The sequence below is a fragment of the Microtus pennsylvanicus genome, chromosome 14 (genome assembly GCF_037038515.1).
Source record: "Microtus pennsylvanicus isolate mMicPen1 chromosome 14, mMicPen1.hap1, whole genome shotgun sequence".
NCBI classification, from domain to species: Eukaryota; Metazoa; Chordata; class Mammalia; order Rodentia; family Cricetidae; genus Microtus; species Microtus pennsylvanicus.
Genome location: NC_134592.1, coordinates 69,256,509 through 69,274,731, shown reverse-complemented (window position 1 = coordinate 69,274,731; position 18,223 = coordinate 69,256,509). Strand labels below are relative to the sequence as shown.

Here is an 18,223-nt window from a genome sequence, read left to right as displayed (position 1 = left end):
TAGACAGTTTGGCCTTGAACTCACAGAGATCTGCCTGCCTCTGCCTCCCCATTGCTGGGATTAAAGGTGTGCATCACCACCGCCACCTGGTTGAGATATGAGTATTTCAAAGGAGGCAACAAAACAGCTGGTGGCTGAACAGTTGCCTATGACTGATATAACTAGAGACTGGAAATAAAACTTCAGCAACATTTATGCTCTGTAATCCTGATATGCTGGGCTCTCACAGGGACAGCTCCCATAGTGGAGAGTGAAGGAAACAACCTTACTTTGACCAGGTGTTTGCTGTCAGAGCTCACCACCTTATCTTGCCTACATCTTCAACAGCAGCTCTTTTCCTTTGACTCTTTGTATTTCTGCAGAAACAGAGAAAAGTGAACAGGAGGTTGGTAGAAACCGTAGGAAGACCATCTTGTCCTTGGAAAGAAACTTCGTTAAGTGAATCCAGGTCCTAACACTGGGTTTACTAAGCATACCTTATTAAAGTATGAGGCTGAGTACAGTGGTTCATCGTTTCAGTCCCATCACTCTGGTGCTGAAGAAGGTGACTCATTTGGCCAACTTGAGCTAATTAGAGAGACTCTGCATTACAAAGTCAAAAAGAAAAAGGAAAAAAGAAGAAACAGCAACAACAAGGAACAAACAAAGCAGGCCCAGGGTTTGTGAGACAGCTCTCACCATGCTTTGTCTTTCCTTGTTCTTGCTTTGACAGGATTAAGTAGAGCTTTTCGGGGGTCAGCCCCAATCTCCTCCCAGGGTTCAGAGAGGAAACCAGCTAAAGGCTCGGGAAGTCTGAGGGCGAAGGAATCTCTCATTCCATGCTTCTCTGATTCAGTTCCTTTATTGTTCTGCCGTTCTGCAAAGTTTCCAGTTTATATACACACACAATCAACAATTTTCTGGTAATAGTAAGGTCACAAGGCTTGAATTTCTCAGGGTCATAAAAAGATAAGAGCTGCACAAAGCGCCGCTGTCTGTCGGTTTTCTTTCCCGCTTTATGGAGGCGTGGCTTTCAAAACTACTAGGCAACACTAAGAGGCAGAAAGTTGATTTAGGGAGCTTTAAATTCTAAGGGAAGAGGAGGGGAATTCGTATACTATTTCCTAAGTGTGATAAATTAGACGAGAGCTTTACGATTGATAAATGTAGACCAAGACAGGGACCCGCCGCCAGAGCTGTGGCGCCTGGGATCACATCAGGATAACCACGGAGACTGGCATAAACTGGGGAAGAAGGCTCGCTAACCTGGTCCACGTTAACCTTTTTGCCAAGAAAGCAAGCTAAAGGGAACTCTCAGATCGACGAATTACATCCATTACCCTAAGCGGTTAGAACAAGGGGAACTTATGTTCACACAGTACAATATCCACGGCCTGATGATTTCAGGTTGACGGTGTCAAATGGCGGTATTTGTTCCAAAGCAGCCCATGTGAAAAGGATTACCTTCTCCGGTGCTGGCTAAATGATCAATGGTTTCTTCCTGTTATGTCTCAGAGTTAAGAAATAGACTGGAATACTGTATGAATAAGTCACGGTGAGTGTAGGCATACAGTGATAATAGAAGAGTCAGAGCGGGGGTTAACTGAGGTCGCACTTTCCCAAACCCGCTGCGAGGGAATTTGGGCCACCCAGTAGCCTCATCAGGAAGGACTATGAATCAACAATCCTCGAAGTACCATATCTCTATCTTGGAAGATCCCAAATGTGATCTATTTGGAAGAGTCCTCTCGTGGCCAAATGTCCTGCCAATTGCAGCGAGCTGACTTCTAAGTTTATCTCAGGGAGTGGAGCAGAGATTTGACTGTGGGAACAAAGGTTTTTGACTGTGTGACTTTCCCACCTGGGTTCCACCGTGTGGGGAGAAGTTGCCCACTATACATGGAAACATTGAGTGCACATGGGAAAAATGGTGCCCAATAGTTTAATGCACTGCTGAGTCTTTTGGGACGATTCCCACTTAGACAAGGCGAGTGCAATGGCTTCACAAGAATTTTGCGGCAAGAACAGCTGCTTTTTAAAAGGCGGTAGCCCCAGCATCTTGTGTCTGGGCCCACCTCCATCAGAATCCAGTTGTTCTGGTGAACTGACCTGATTTGTCAACTGAAATCTCACTGCGTAATCCTGCAGACCACAGCACAGGATCTCCCAATTTACTCCAGTGTTGCCTCAAACTCCGTCTTCCTGCCCGCAGCCCCTGAGTGCTGCCCTCACAGGTGTATGCTATCACAAGCTTGGTTCTCGTACTAGGTCCTCTCTACTCAGCCCTTGACGTACCTCCATGAAGCACAATGTTTTAACCAGATCTTATACCATTTTATCCAGTTCTAAATCTTTTGCCTTTTATTTTGGAGATATGAAGTAATGATGGGGGTGTTCCCTGCTCCCCAAAGTCTTCTTCTCCATCCTTGTGTTCATCCTTGTGCTGAAAGATGAAAAACAATCTGCAGAAGACACCAAGCAACCAAGCAGAATGCTAGGGACGTACTCCTTGGACTTCCAAACAACGATCACATTTTAGCATCCTTTTACATCTTTCTTCTCAAGATGCTTGGATGTATTTCTCCAAACTGATTAAAATGCCCATATCATATACAGGCCATATATTCCTTATTCCTTCACATTTTTACCACATTTACCTTTCTAATTTTCTTAGGTTGGAAGCCTATTGGCTGACGTGGGAAAACCTTCACAGCAACCAAGGATAGCATAATTGGAACTTGTATATAATCTATATTAATAATCACTCAAACACCACATCAAACTTCCTGTGTACACCAAGGCTCTTTAACGTATAACACACCATCTCATTATATCTCTGCATTTCTGAAATACCTTTGAAATAAGTATCCACATTATCACCACACTATAAAGAGGCAACTGTATCCCAGTCACACGCTGTGGGACATTACTTACAAGGTGTCTTCAAAGAACTCCCATCAAATATGATCAAGTCGTTAAGTTTGAGCTTGTTAAATTGTTATAGGCAATTAAGAACAACTTAATTCCCTCACCCATTACTACTTAGCAAAGAATTATTCGAGCTCTTTGCCATGATGTTAATTTGTCCAGACACTTTCTGGCATATATATGAACTTAAAAAGTGATCTCAAGGAAGTAATCAGAGACTACTTTCATCCTTAAATTAAAAGTACCTTTTAATTTTCACTGTGCTGCTGTTCCTTTGAAAAAAAAGTTTAAAAGCTGAACACTGTTCCTAAACACTCTCATCAAGGAAAGTCTGGTTCTAGAGATCATAGAAAGTCAACTCTCTTCCCAATAACAGGATTAACCGACTTATTTACAGACATATTTTCTCTGCTCTCACTAGTTTCCAGTCACAAAATGATAGAACCAATTGGAGGCAATTGTCTGTTGAAGTAAAAGGATTTAAAAAAATCAGTTCTTTGAATATTTTCCCATCTCCCTTTTCCAGATCCTCCATGAAATGATGGAAGAAATTGACTATGACCACGATGGTACCGTGTCTCTAGAGGAGTGGATTCAAGGAGGAATGACCACTATCCCTCTTCTCGTCCTGCTGGGCTTGGAAAATGTAAGCCTTTTCACTGAGGAGGGTGTGCGATAGGTGCTGAGGGGCGCTTTGGCAACATTTGATCATCAGTCAGCTGGCTTGTTTTCTACAACTCAGTGTGTAGTGAGTTTCTCAACTTCTAATAATTCCACCATATGATTTTGTGCAGCACAAATCCATGGAAAATGTTGTGCATATGTGTGTAGGAAATATAAATGGGATTAGATTTTAGGAATATCTGCAGATGTAGGAAGACATAAGTGGTCTTTAGCATATTAGAATTGGTCTAATTTCCATTTTGATACCACAATTCTTTTGCTGTCTCTCTCATCTTGTTCTTCAGAAGATCCATGAGTTCAGACATGGTCACAGAGAAGCTGAAATATATGTGGGGATGATCATTAGCATAGTTTATTAAAAGTAGATGGTATTGTTTACAATTTTATTTTTATATATTTGCTCATTTTGAGGGCTTAAGTGTTACCTCATTGATAAAACCATTGTCTGGACCTAGTCTACCACATCGTGAATAAGGATAAAAATAACAGAAAGATTAAAAAAAAACAGAAAAACCCACGCAAGGAATTAGCACATTCGTTCACCTTGAAAATTGATGTAGACGTGGTTTTTGAACTCTTTGTGCTCTGCATAATCTCAGACTTTTAGTTGTAACTTGCCATTCATTGAATAAGCATATGAGGAAAAAATAACAAGTTAACAAGGAAAACAATAAAATGGCAAAGTTTTAAGGTTTTCTGCAGTAAAGTGCAGCTGTCATGTCTTTCAGGTTAGGACCTTCCAAAAATGCCTCTTTTTCAGAATGGACCTCACCATTTCAAAGCCAAAATTTGGGTATTATAAGTGGAAGTGATCATACAGGAGGAAGGAAGGGAGGTGTAGGGTGTGTCAGCGTTGTGTGAGGGATGTGTGGTGTCTGACTCTGGTGCCGTCTCAACAGTGGGACAGCACCTGCCTCGCCCACCTTAGGCCTCGAGTTCCGTCTTGTGCTCCACAGAAAAAAAGTTGGACAAAAGCAAGGGATTTGCTAGCATGGAAAGAGGAAAGAAACAAACAAACAAACAAAAAAAAGAGTGACAGGGTGATTTTATTTGGAAGTAATTGTTTAGTAAATTTTAAATGTTATCTTATATAAATACTTTGTAAAATTATAAAAAGTAGCATTATTTAACTATAGATCTATAAAAAGTTAGAGTGTTGTTTTAAAGCAACGGGATAACTCATTTTCGTGTGACAGTAGCTGAGTGGCAATCTTCTGATTCTAATATCACATCAGTTATTTATTAGTAGCTTATGCTATAACTTCATTTTAAAAATTAGTGCTTAATGTTTTGAGTGCAAAAGGATTGTTTAGAATTTAAAAGGAGAAACCTATTTGGGAGTGGTTTTTGAAGTCGTCGAGACTGTGTTCCCAATTATAACCACTAGGTGGCAGAGTAACATCGCTTAATACGAAAGGAGATTTTTTTTAAATGTAGAATTGAATATATTTTTACTGTGAAGAACCATTCTAAACGAGGAATTTTACTTCTTTTAGATTTTTATAAATAAATAATGCAACAATTTAAAATCGACTTTAATAAAATAATAACCCCTGTAAAACGTAATCACCATAAACAGTATATACTACTGAGAGACCACTCCTCAGCAAAACCAGCAGACAGCTGAGTGATGAGAACGAGCCATTGCTTTTAGGGACTGAAACTTACTGCCTTGTTGTGGGTAGGTAGTTAGTTACAACGTTATCACTCACAGAGGACTCGATTCATGACAATGTATGTCCCCTCCACATCGCACACCCCCACCCCCTGGTTTTTGGCTTTTAAATTGGGAATCTGGGTGCTTCAACTTGAAACTGGCCATTCGTGTAAAGTCTGCTTTGTTAAATTGTCCTATACATCCGTGCATATTGTCAGCGATGGCCTTAGGGAGTAGATGCAAACTGACCGCGTGCTGAATGTCATAGTGTATTTGAAAGCGACTTCAGCATGATAGCCAAACTGCCCTGGCGAGAGCGGCGTCCTGGGAGGGCACGGTTATAAAGAAAGCACAGCCCTCCTCGATGTCATCGTACTTCGGTGTTTCTCTTCCGTCCAGGGGCTTCCCCATTCGCCAGAGCCTCTGCTCTGCTTCCCCGGGACCTTATGTTCCCTAAATGACTACAAAGTGGCTGCCGTTTCTTTTCCTGTCCAAGAGTTTCCACAAACCTCACAGAGTTCAAAACAAACTAACCAGAGAAGGACAAAGTATTGCAGTCTCCCACATGGGAGGGGAAAGTCAGAGCTTTGTGAGTTCAATCACCACGAGGTATTTATGCCTGGGAGGTGTGCCCTCCTTCTTCACGATTCACACCATTGGATAACGGTTAGAGTTTTTTTTGTTTTGTTTTTGTTTTCTGGGGTATCACTTTTGCTTAAATTTTATATAACTAAGCTTTAAAACAAATCAAATCAAAACAAAACAAACAAACAAACAAACAAACAAAAAAAAAAAACCCTGGAAGTCATGTCATCCCAAGCCATTGGTATACAGGACTTGCCTGAAATAGTTAAGAATAAGTTTCATCACCACTTTTTTTTTAACCTCAAATTTAGAAAACAAAGGTCTACTCATTACGTACGCCACTCTCCGTTAGTAGTTACTGTGTCCTTAGAGACTAGAAACTGACTCTAAAGGACATTGCACCGTTCAGATACCAGGGCCACAGACCTTTATCTAAACTCCCCTCCATGACGTGATAAGATGAAAAGCAATCACGATTCTCGTATAAATGATTGGCCAAAGCTGTGGTTTAATAAAACTTTATTTCTAAAAGCAAATGGCTAGGCAGATTTAACCAGTGCCGAGGTTTGTCAGATTATGATCTGTTTTGCCACTGTTCTGTTTGTTGACTTTTTTTTTTGTTTTTACTTGTAAGGTCTCACTCTGCAGTTGAGGCCTTCCTCAAACCTAAGAAGATAGTCTTCGCTCAGGCCCTTGAGTGCTATGGTATTACAGGTGTGCATCAGTAGGCCCGTCTCTCTGATTTTACATCTTACAAACAAGAAGAACGTCAATTAACTTTCAATTAGTCTTGAGAAGTAGAGACAGGTGCGTAAGTGTATGAACACTGCAACAACGGGATAGCTACAGCGAGATGCCGCAAGTACCAGGAAGACCAGAACAGGAGCAGAGCTACCGTCAGAGTGCTAGTCAACCTGGTTTTCATCGACTGACATCCGAGTTTGTGACAGGCAGTTAACCTCTCTAGAAATATGAAGAGAAGCAGTCCTAACAGTCTGCTCTTTGCTGACACTGCAAAAGCTAAGCATTCAGTCCTTCAGATGCAAGAGATAATAATGCTTCAATCTAAAATCTATAGTCTTAACATTATAATAGCATATACCTTTTAATCATGAAGAGTTTTCATTATCTTGTCATGCAATAGGATGACCTATATCTAAACAGTTGTTTGCTTGAAATAAGAAATTTTAACTCCTCTTAAGCAATTATTTTGTTAAGCCAGGTGGTGGTGGCACACGCCTTTAATCCCAGCACTCGGGAGGCAGAGGCGGGCGGATCTCTGGGAGTTCAAGGCTAGCCTGGTCTACAAGAGCTAGTTCCAGGACAGACACCAAAGCCACAGAGAAACCCTGTTTTGAAAAACCAAAAAAAGAAAAAAAGAAATTATTTTGTTTTAGCCAGACATGGTGGCAGGCCTTTAACCCCAACACTCAGAAGGCAGAGTGAGACCTTCAGTGAGTTTGAGGCCAGCTTGCTTTACATAGAGAGTTCCAGGTCAGGCAGGGCTATAAGGTGAGGGGCTCCCCCCCATAAACAAAAAAAAAACAACAAACAAAAAATAAAAACAGAACAAATGTATTTTATTTTAAATTTATTCTTTAAGAATTTCATACCTATATGCAACAAAAGGTGATCATGTCCCTTTCCCTCTGCCACCCCCAATTTTCACCTATGTTTCCATTTAGAGCAACCCACATATACAAGGGTATAGGGTCACTCACTGGAGCAAGGGTAACAAGCCAGCGGTCACAGTCCAGAAAAATGATTCTCTCTCCTTAGTGCAGTGGTTCTCAACCTGTGGATTATGACCTCTTTGTCATCCAAGACCATCGGATGACACAGATAATTGCATTATGACTCATATCAGTAGCAAAATTACAGTAATGAAGAAGTAGTAAAAATAATTTTATGGCTGGATGTCACCACAGCATGAGGGACTTTATTAAAGGGTCACAGCATTAGGAAAGTTGAGAAGCTCTGCCTTAGCAGGTCTCAGCTGCCAAGAGCATTCATTCCAGCTAAGGATGAGACCATGAGCCTCCGTCCTCCATGCCCGGTTTTGGTTGATTTGACTAATTTGGATCTCGGGCAGAAAGCTACATGTGCAGTGAGTTTCTAAGTGCATTGTGCATGTCATGTCCAGAAGACAGCATCCCCAGCCTCATCCACCAGCTCCTACACTGTTTCCATTTCCTCTTTCTCACTGACGCTCCATGAGCCTTGGCATGGCAGGGATAAAGATGTCTCATCTGGGCCGGAGCACATTAGTTACTTATTCTGAACACTGACTGATTATTAGTCTCTGCATCGGCTGCTGCCTACTTCGCAGTGTCTCTGACAGCGGTTTCAAGCAATCTTGCTGGACAGATATGCACAAAGATATTTAGAAGGCAATCTCCCTACACGACCATTTAGCAAAATAGACCTAGATGGAAAAGCCTCAACTTTCTGATTATATAAGATGTGGCCACGTTTAACCTGAGTTGCATTTGAAGGGAATGTTTCATCTCACTACATGGCTTCAAAGAAACACGGTGTTTACTCTTTATATGTAATATATACTATGGATTAGATTAAGAATATTTAAGGCCACAATTTTCTTCATACTTTTGCTTGAATGAATAGCAAAGAAGTGATTTCTTCCCTGCTGAGATCAATGAGTGACAGACAGGGATGTGCTTTGATTAAACTAAATCATATTTGGAAAAAACCTGATATTCACATTTTAATTAAAATTTTTAATTTTGTTAGGAATGTTTTTCCATTCTCTATACATGGATCAAATGTTAAGGAGTTGCAAAACCTGACAAGATCCAGGATTCCATGACAGGTTATTAAAGAAAACTATTATATTATTACACAGTATGATATGGCACAGACTTTGATTGGAGTCCTCTGGATGAATGGGCCCTGTTCTGACTACAGGAAGCACAGTCTAAAAACTAGCAACCAAATCTGACTCTACCCATATGTTAATATATCTTCCTGAGTTCTTTTCACCCAGACTTAAGTGAAGTCCAACTTTTTGTCAAAGAGAACAGCTTTTATTATAGTGATATAACTTATAGATAGTGAACAAAATATACAAAACTCTGTAATGATCTCTATCTAACAACGGAAGTAACTTGCAGCATGCGCTCTTCTATGTATTCAGGGAACTTGGTGAGATGTACGATCGGGGGGATTTGGCCTGGGCTGTCTGAAAAATATCTCTTTAGAGTCTTTGGAAAATTATTAGCATTTAGAGTGGCCCTAATTCATTTGAACAGTGTCTATGTCCTGAGAAAAGCTGAGAAAAAAAAAAACCACTAAAATTTTCAAGAACAAACAGGCAAATAACAGCAGAACCAAAGGGCATTCCATTTTTATTTTTCCCATGTCTGTCTGAACTTTAGAGAACTGAAGGATGAGGAACATCTGAGAGCCCTTCCTTTGGTGGACTTCTCCAGGGATCGCTGAACAGTCATCCTTGCCATAGGCGTGGAACAGTCCTGTGTCTAGTATAGGGAAGAGGGAGAAAAAAAGCAATATTTTATGAAATAAAGTACAGTGGACCTAGGAAGAGCCTTTTCAATTATTTAGGCTGAAGCATTTGGATGTTACACAATTCAGCCCTCTGATGGCAATAATATTTGCTGTTTATATAACACCAGTCTTCAAGGAGCTAAATTAACTTCACAGGTGTTGTATAATGAAACCTCACACTATGGCCTGAGAAGGGAAAGTGGGTGCCCTCATTTTATCAGACAGGGAAGTAGTAAGGAAAGTGAGACAGTATCTTCACATTTTCATCATGGGCCAGAATTCAGGCGTTTCAGATTCTCTGCTCATTCTTTAAAAAAAAATGTCATTCCTTTCTTGATAATAAATATTTATTTGCTATAAAAGCATTAATAGGAATACATTCTTCTGATATGATGAGATGGATTCTCTCTCAACTATCAAGTTTACAATCTAAATAAGACAAGACAAGACACGAAAATCCAGAGAGCTTGGGTGCAATTTGCACTATGACAAAGAGTTGGCTCTTGGTTCCAATTTCTTCTCTGAAAGAAGCCACATACATATTTCATCTCTGGCATATTGGGGCAGTGCACCAGGCTAAGAGTTATAAAGCTATTTAATTTTATTTTTTGGTAATTCATTTTGTGCCCGGGTAATAGATTTGTGCACCACTTGCAGCCTGTACATGGCTAAGTGTTCTGATTGACAGAACACCCACGTTCAGACTTGTTTATTTTTTGATAAGGAAAATGCCAGCTAACTTCGTCCATATGTGCTCTTCAACAGGATGAGGCTTATTCACATGGAATGGCCAGTCGCTTAAAATGAAATGACAGGGAGGACAAAAACAGCAAAACATATGAAAATTAGAATGTTTCCTCTCTCCTTTTACTTGAAAATGTCTTAAAGCAATGTGCCGCTACTTTCAAAGATTATCAAAAATCAACAGTCTCATAGCAATACTTTTAGATCAAGATGTCTAATTCCTTTAATGTGAAAGAAATAAAAATACAGATCATAATATATAGCAAAGATAAACATTTATTATCCCATTTAGATTTTAGAGCTATTAAAATTATGACGACATATCAAAACCAGTCCTGGACTCAGAAATAACTACAAAGCTTATTTTTTAAGTTATGTAAAAAAATATTTAAAATTTTTTCTCCGGATGTGGTATCAATGATAATCATCTACATCCTCTCAGAACTGCTTTCGTTGAGAGCTTCCCAGTCCCTTATCCAAAAGACAAATTTGAATATTGATGAGAAATTGGAAAAGGTCTGGTATTAACCTGGTTGTGAAGGTAATGGATCAACTCTCTATAGTTCCCAAGTACCAGAGAACATGAGATGCCTTGAGCCATACCCTGAGCAAACCAAGGAATAGGCATTTTGCAGCTCAGTTGGCTTGCCTTTCTCCCTTCCTGTAAGGAGATTAAGGAATGTGAGCTGACTAATTGCTGTACTCAACTCAGAGACTGGTTCCTTGGATTGGGAAACCAAGTCTCTATGTAGGACAGAAGTCTGTTCAGCCTGTCTTCATTAGCAAGGACAGAGCCTGTTCTCACCTCTGGAGAGAGCTGCTTCTCTATGTGCAAGGTATTGGATAGTCACTTGTGTTTGAAATGTTTTGGGACAAAACCAAGGCAGTGCTTCTGCCTTCAAAAGTTGAAAATATTCAAGGGGCCCATCGACAAGTACCTACCAGGAAGAATTTTCATTAATGCTTCAACTTGTGATGCAAATTTGACATTTCTCATTCTAATGTGAGAATTAGTTACTATGGATTTATGGATATTATAAATCAGTGTCCTTTCTCCCACTGTGGTAAGAGAGAGTAGTTAGAAACATTACTATTAATATTTTATTATTAATAAAAATGCTTGTGTTATGTCTTTATAGATTCCCAATACAGTATATTATTATATACTTAGATATTAGTTGGGGACTCAGTGTAAGAAGTATGTATTCTTGACAACTTGAGAAATTATGAATTATGTCACTGTTGATAGAATATCTATCAGTAATTTCAAAATTCAGTTTCACACAAATTGGAGAAGAGATAGGAAGGGTATGTAATAACATACAAAATGATGGTAATAAATGATGGCAACATGATAGTTTCATGTAATATTTTTGTAGCTTTTGTAGGGACTTAAATATGGAGTAGCATCCTGTAGATCTGTGTTATTTTAATCTTGACCAATATGGATGTGATAAATGTCATTAGTTATTAAAATGTTATATACTTAGCATAGTAAAACAATATAGCACTTTTCTTTACTAAAATTGTGAATTAATGTAAACTTGGGGTTTATTGTGACACATAACTACCACAATTGTTATAAAAGTGATAATAATATTTATACTTGTACCATCTTTCATTATGGAGAAAAATAAATCACTGTTTTGCAAGACAGGTAAAAAAATGGTTATATAATTATGCATCAACATTAGTATTTAATGCAGAATATATTATAAAAGTTTACTTTAGGGAATGCAGAATATATTCTTTAAGATTACCTTAGAGATGAGCCGGTGAGGCCCTAGAATCGCCATGTCTGATTTGTAAACATTACATTTTGCACCTCGTTTTTCATTCGTTACAAAACCTGATTTAATTCTGAATTCTGTTTTTCCCAACAAAACGGTGAACTAATTATTTCTACATGTTTCCACTTTCCGGGCTTGCACTAGACCTTTCTCTTTATTCGTTTGTTTGTGGAATTGCGTGCTAACTATGAGTTACCCAAAGGCGAAGCAGGCACGCCCTGTGTTCAGGGAGAGCTCTGTTTGGAAGGTCCTTGTGGTGGCGGCGGTGCTGTTACGCTGTTGACAGGAGACAAGATGTCCTGGGTTGTTACACCATCTCAGAGCCGTTGGTGGTGTCTCGCCGGACTGGAGCACACGTGTTTTTCCAGTGTCTCAGTGGCGATCTTGTAAAGTAGGGAGTAGAGATGAGGGAACAGATTGTCTTCAGACGCTTCGGTCCAGTCTGAGCTTTATTGGCACTTGCAGATTCTACTGTTTATTTCATTAAGTGGAATCTGTTTCTCTCCCGCCCTGTGCAGAATGTGAAGGATGACGGACAGCATGTATGGCGTCTCAAACACTTTAACAAGCCTGCCTACTGCAATCTCTGCCTGAACATGCTGATCGGCGTGGGGAAGCAGGGCCTCTGCTGCTCCTGTGAGTACTCGGCCTCTCCCTGACGTCATCACCTTGTTGAGGGAAAACTGAGCGCATGCAAGCGCCCTGTTTGTGTGACATAACCCCGAGCCGAGCCGTGGTGCTTATAATGTGTATTTCCCTGTAGTCCCTCAATCCTTTCAGAAGGAATTAATGATAATTTCCAACTTTCCAAGTTCTCAGACATTTCTTTCTATTGTAGTTCAGTCTTGTCTCTCCTTGAAATATTTAGACATCTTTCACTGGTTTCTCTTACTTACATCATATTTATATTATATTTTATATTCACCCCATACGCTAACCACTTTACTTTTAATTAGCTTTAAGGGTGAGAAGATTCATTCGGGTCTTAAAACAAAAGACTTAGATCAAATGAATAGAAATGGATTTTGTTCATTCAAGTTATCAAAAAAATGCAGCTTCAAGTCTTTCATGTTTTACTCTCTCTCTCTCTCTCTCTCTCTCTCCCTCTCTCTCTCTCTCTCTCTCTCTCTCTCTCTCTCTCTCTGTGTGTGTGTGTGTGTGTGTGTGTGTGTGTTTTCCCACATGTGAGCATGTGTTCATGTGGAAGTCCACGGCTGACTTCTGCGGTTTCTTGAACCTTACATCCTGACTCAGATTCTCCTAGTGACCCACATCTAGCTAGTCCAGCTAACCATTCTGCTCCTGGGAGACTGTCCCCACCATCTGTGAGAGACAAACAGTCTTTTTAAAAGTGAATTCTTAGGGTCTGCACTCTAGTCTTTTTTTGTCAAGTCCTGCACCTGCTGAACCATTTCCCCAACTCCGTGACACATTGTGTTTACATAAAGAAAAGTCTTCATCTGCTTTGCATAGCTATAGAAATAGAAGGCATCACAAGTCATTTCTGTTTTAATTTCAGCTCCCTTGTCTGACAAGATTAATTTTATTCTAATAAATCCACACGACCAGTTAGAGATTTGCTAAGAGGGTGGATGTGTTATCAGTGGTAGTTAATTAATACAATTGTCTATTATCCATTTAATTTATTGCATTGTTACCTGAAAATAAAGTTGATATTCTCTGAGGTAGGAATGAAGTTCTCCATTGATCCAACAGTTCAGCCACATTCTTTTCTGTGTTGTATTGTGCTTCAGAATTTTATTTCTACAGGTGCATTATTTGACATTAAAAAAACCTACACTTCATGTATATAATTTTTAAATCACTAAGATTTTTTTACATTTGCATAACACACTGCCAAATATCACATACAAGGAACATTTCTGTTGGCCACTGTGGAAGATTCAGATATGCTAGAACTTTCTGCGTGTTCGAAAACAAAAACAAAACAAAAAAGCATCAAAACCCCTGCTTTAGAACTTCTATAACTTTTTAAGGGGGTAAACATTTTAGGACAGATTTGATTGCTTTAAACAAGATAACTTTCAAAGACGGGGTATGGTATAATAGAAAAGGACAGTATGTGTTCCTCCAAGTTCTTGCACAAACATCACAGACAGGATGTTTTAGAGCATTACTATTATAAAATGCTATGAGCATTATAAGCATTTCATTCATAATCCAAGAAGGAGATTGTTAAAGTGATCACCTGTATAGTTTTATAAATTTCTACATATTGATAAACTCTGGGCCATTAGTTTGGGAGTCAGCCTTCACCTTAAAAAAATCATCTATCTATCTATCTATCTATCTATCTATCTATCTATCTATCATCTATCTATCCACACACATACACATATATAATTTACTGGTATTTGTGCCTGTATATGTGTTTACATATAAATACCAAGTTTTGTTTCCTAGCACCATAGATTGCCTCATGAAGTTATTTGTTTATGAGAAACAATAGCATGATGAAAATGAAAAATGAACTTCCCTGAGTGCCTGGAATGGATGATGAGGTCTACTTTCTAGAAATAGAAAACTCTGTCCTTTCCCACAGAGATAAGTCAATGTACACAGCAGTCTAAACGCACAGGCATTGGGGGCCATGCTTGCCAGCTGCCTATACTTTGTGAAATATAGACTCTTCCTTCTAGCGAATGACACCAAGCCATTTGGCAGCCATCAATTTGTCTTTAATATTTTTGTCATCTGGGAATTATTGTGAAGGATTTGAGCGAGGACTGATTTAATTAAGCATTTCCTGCTATGCCATGATGGAGGAGCCTCGGTCTCTCATATGCATACTATTTCCTGTACTAATTGGCCTTTTTGTATTCCATGATAAAAACAGCCGACTTGGACTTTTTTCCTTGCTGTGGCTGATTGGATTGATTAGGGAGCTGTGGATGTGAAATGAGGTTCTGTTAATGTCATTCTCCCTCATAAAACTGCAATCAGGACCAGGGTCAGCTCTGACACTGAGTACCTGTTTCCTTTCAGTCTGCAAGTACACAGTCCATGAGCGCTGTGTGGCCAGAGCCCCTCCCTCCTGCATCAAGACCTATGTGAAGTCCAAGAAGAACACAGATGTAAGTCTGGCAACACGGGCTTTCTAGATATGTCACCACGGGTACCTCCTCTTACCAACGTATTCTTCTTCTGTTCTAGGTCATGCACCATTATTGGGTTGAAGGCAACTGTCCAACCAAGTGTGATAAGTGCCACAAAACAGTTAAATGTTACCAAGGCCTGACGGGGCTGCACTGTGTTTGGTGTCAGATCACAGTGAGTAATGCATGACATCACTGCCCTGGAAGGCTTCAGGGTTAGACTAAATCAGCTGAAATCTTAGGGCTTCTTATATCATCTGCCCGAGGGTTAGATTTGTTCCCAAAGAAGCCAAGACTGTAGGACTGATCTTAGAGTTGGCATGCCAATATCTCGGTGGAGACCTCCAATTGCTGCGCCCCGCGCCCCGGTGTCTGGGCTCTGTGGGCTATTATCCAGTTCGTGAGCTTCGGGCCAGGGAGCTGGAGGTTAAAATACACAGACACACACAGACAGACAGCGACACGGGTCATCCTTGAATTCCCCAAGAATGCCCCTTTAATGTGTTCAGGGGCAGATTATATAGAGATAGCCACGCCCCAGCCAAACCCACCAGAAACCACTCACCTGCCATCAGGAACTCCTGAAGGTCTCGTGCTCAGAGCAGCTGTGGGCACTCAGATCAGGGGATTACAAGAAATTCAGGATCTGGGGTCTCACTGCTCCAACATTGGCATGTTTATATGGTTTTCACATATGGTCCCACAGAGTTCTAGAAGTCCCCAAGAAAGCAATCAGAAGCCATAAGTGAAAAGTGAAGGGGTTCATTTCTATTTGGGCATTCGTTGCTTCTTGGAAATCCAGCCATTCTCCCAAGCACATTGATTTCCTGTAGGTACATTGTGAATTGGGCCCCAGAAGGTTTTGATATAGTAAAAATTAAGGTCTTTTGTGAGGAGTTCTAGACTCTATCAAGTTTACTGTCCAAGAGCTTTAAAAATCTTTGGAATAAAAACAGTTATCAGATGATCCCACTATCTGTTTAATTTCTAAAATGTAGTCTAAACAATCTTTTCTCTTTTTTTTGAATGTTTCTTAGCCTCGAGGGGTGTTTTGTTGTTCTTGTTTGCTTTCCACAGAATAGCATATTGGGCTTTTCATTCTTAACAATCTTTCTTTAACAGAATAAACAGCAGAGGCCACTGAGATATTTACGCAGGTTTTTGTTTGTTTTTTTTTTTTTTGGTAGAGCTATAAGGTTCTTCCCAAACCTTCATGTTAAACTGTATTCTTAAATACACACACACACAGACACACACACACACACACCACACACACACACACACACAGAGAGAGAGAGAGAGAGAGAGAGAGAGAGAGAGAGAGAGAGAGAGAGAGAATAGTGAGGAAAACAGGTTCACTTACATTTCAAATGTAATGAGTCTCCACTCATTTGCCAATGTCTCTGAGAAATTTCAGAAATTTAATTTTCAACAACAGTAAGAAAACTTTAATTAATTAATTTATCCTGTAGTTAGCTGACAAAATATATATTTAGTATTTTTCATAGCTTTCCTTGAGATACTTTATGAAAATTTCAAGCTTCACTATTTTTCATGCCAAGGTCATAGACCTGCATTCTCAAGAGCAACACTCAACTTTTACCCGGCCACTTGGGCTGCTGATCCCAGCATGGGCATCTCCTCACTGTGGTAGCTAAAAGCCAGTTTTTCCTTGTCTTTCACATTATCTTCTTCATAGAGCCTGCTGCTAAGCCCTCACATTTCTTCCTTAAAATATCTCTCCCAGATCTGAGATTTTTGACTTCACATTCCCAACCTTAGCGCAAGCTCTCAGCACATCCCAACTAGATCAGAGTAAGAATCTCTTGGCTCATTTCCCTGACAGAAGGTACTTCTCTGATGTAGGCTTCTGTACCACCACCAGAAAAATCTTTTGAAACTACTAGTTTGCTATACTACGCCCTCTTCAGCAATGTATAATAATTCCATGATAATACATGCAGCCTCCCCGCCACTTACTTCATTTTGACTTTGAGTCCCACAAAGCTCAGACTTAAGTTTGAAGCACGCGTTCTTTCACTCTCCTGCCCTACCGACTCCCCAATTAGAGCTGGGTTTCTGCTGAGAAACCCCTGGGAAGGCCGTGGTTAATTCCACCTCTTATTTCATGCTTCTCATTCCTTGGACTGCACTATCTTAAATGCCTACTAGGAACCAACTTTAGTTCTGTATTTCACTTGATATTTTCTTTGATGATAATATTTTCTTCTTCACATTTTTAAAATTTATTTATAAATGAAAACCTGGACAATTCTTTTGTCATTTTATTTCTTCAGGCCCACATTGCTGAGCTTGTATTTGCCTCCCGTGCTACAGGTTGATGGCCCACATTGTTCTCTAATCATTGGAGGTCCTTGATAGAGGGTAGAGTTTTGAGGAATTGCTCAGATTCACCAGAACTCCTAATACGCTGGTCTTCTTAGTGTTAGAAACTGAGTTTCAAATGCACTTCCTCTTGGAATTTTGTTTCAAAATATTTTGCAATTCTGAAGTTGTATCTGATAGTTTAGTAAAGTTTGAAAGATCAATGGCCAAGGTTCACATTTGCATTTCTCAGTCAGTGAAACCTCACTGCATTTGACACTGTGTTGCAGCCTACCATCTTGTAGATGTACATCCAAGTTCAAAGAATGGAGTTTTATGTCTTCTACAGCTCCTTGCTTAGCAAGGAAAATCAGTAAAGGCCTAGGAAAAAACAGTAAAAATCTATATCTCCCTCATGAGCAAGTATTTTCTGTGCTTTCAGCTTCAGGCCTTTGAACCAGGAAAATACGCACCTCTGTATCTTTGTTTATGTCCTGACACTGTTCAGAGCCCATTTCCAAGCCTGTCACATCTGCTGAAAACGTTCCTGATATGGTGTTTACTCTGCTTGCTGAACTGTTCTTGGTTGAGCACAACGATGCCTTGTCAGGCGGGAATCACTAAGATGGGAAGTTGATACAATTACTTGAGATTAATAAGAAAATTCCTATTTTATAAATTCAAATGACTAGCAATATAATGAGAAGACTGAGCCCTTGATTTGTAAGTTTTCCAAAGCATAGGAAGATTTTTTTCTTTAGCAAATGCTATCATTCAGAAGTACCTCAAATTTGTAAAATATTGATGTTATGGGGAAGTGTTGACTAATCAATAAAGTTCCTCAAGTTAGGCCACTGAGCTTTTGTTCATAAGGACTAACTTCCTTCTTT

General features: G+C 39.7%; 1 protein-coding gene across 17 annotated transcripts in view; it reads left to right on the top strand.

The window, feature by feature from the left end:
* Positions 1 to 18,223, top strand: part of Dgkb (diacylglycerol kinase beta) — a 593,434-nt gene that overhangs the window by 174,819 nt on the left and 400,392 nt on the right. For all 17 annotated transcript variants that reach the window (XM_075948560.1, XM_075948552.1, XM_075948548.1 and 14 more), the window contains 4 exons: positions 3,434 to 3,553; positions 12,411 to 12,528; positions 14,899 to 14,987; positions 15,067 to 15,183. In XM_075948560.1, coding sequence (XP_075804675.1) covers positions 3,434 to 3,553; positions 12,411 to 12,528; positions 14,899 to 14,987; positions 15,067 to 15,183 — 444 coding nt within the window. The remainder of the gene's footprint in view (positions 1 to 3,433; positions 3,554 to 12,410; positions 12,529 to 14,898; positions 14,988 to 15,066; positions 15,184 to 18,223) is intronic.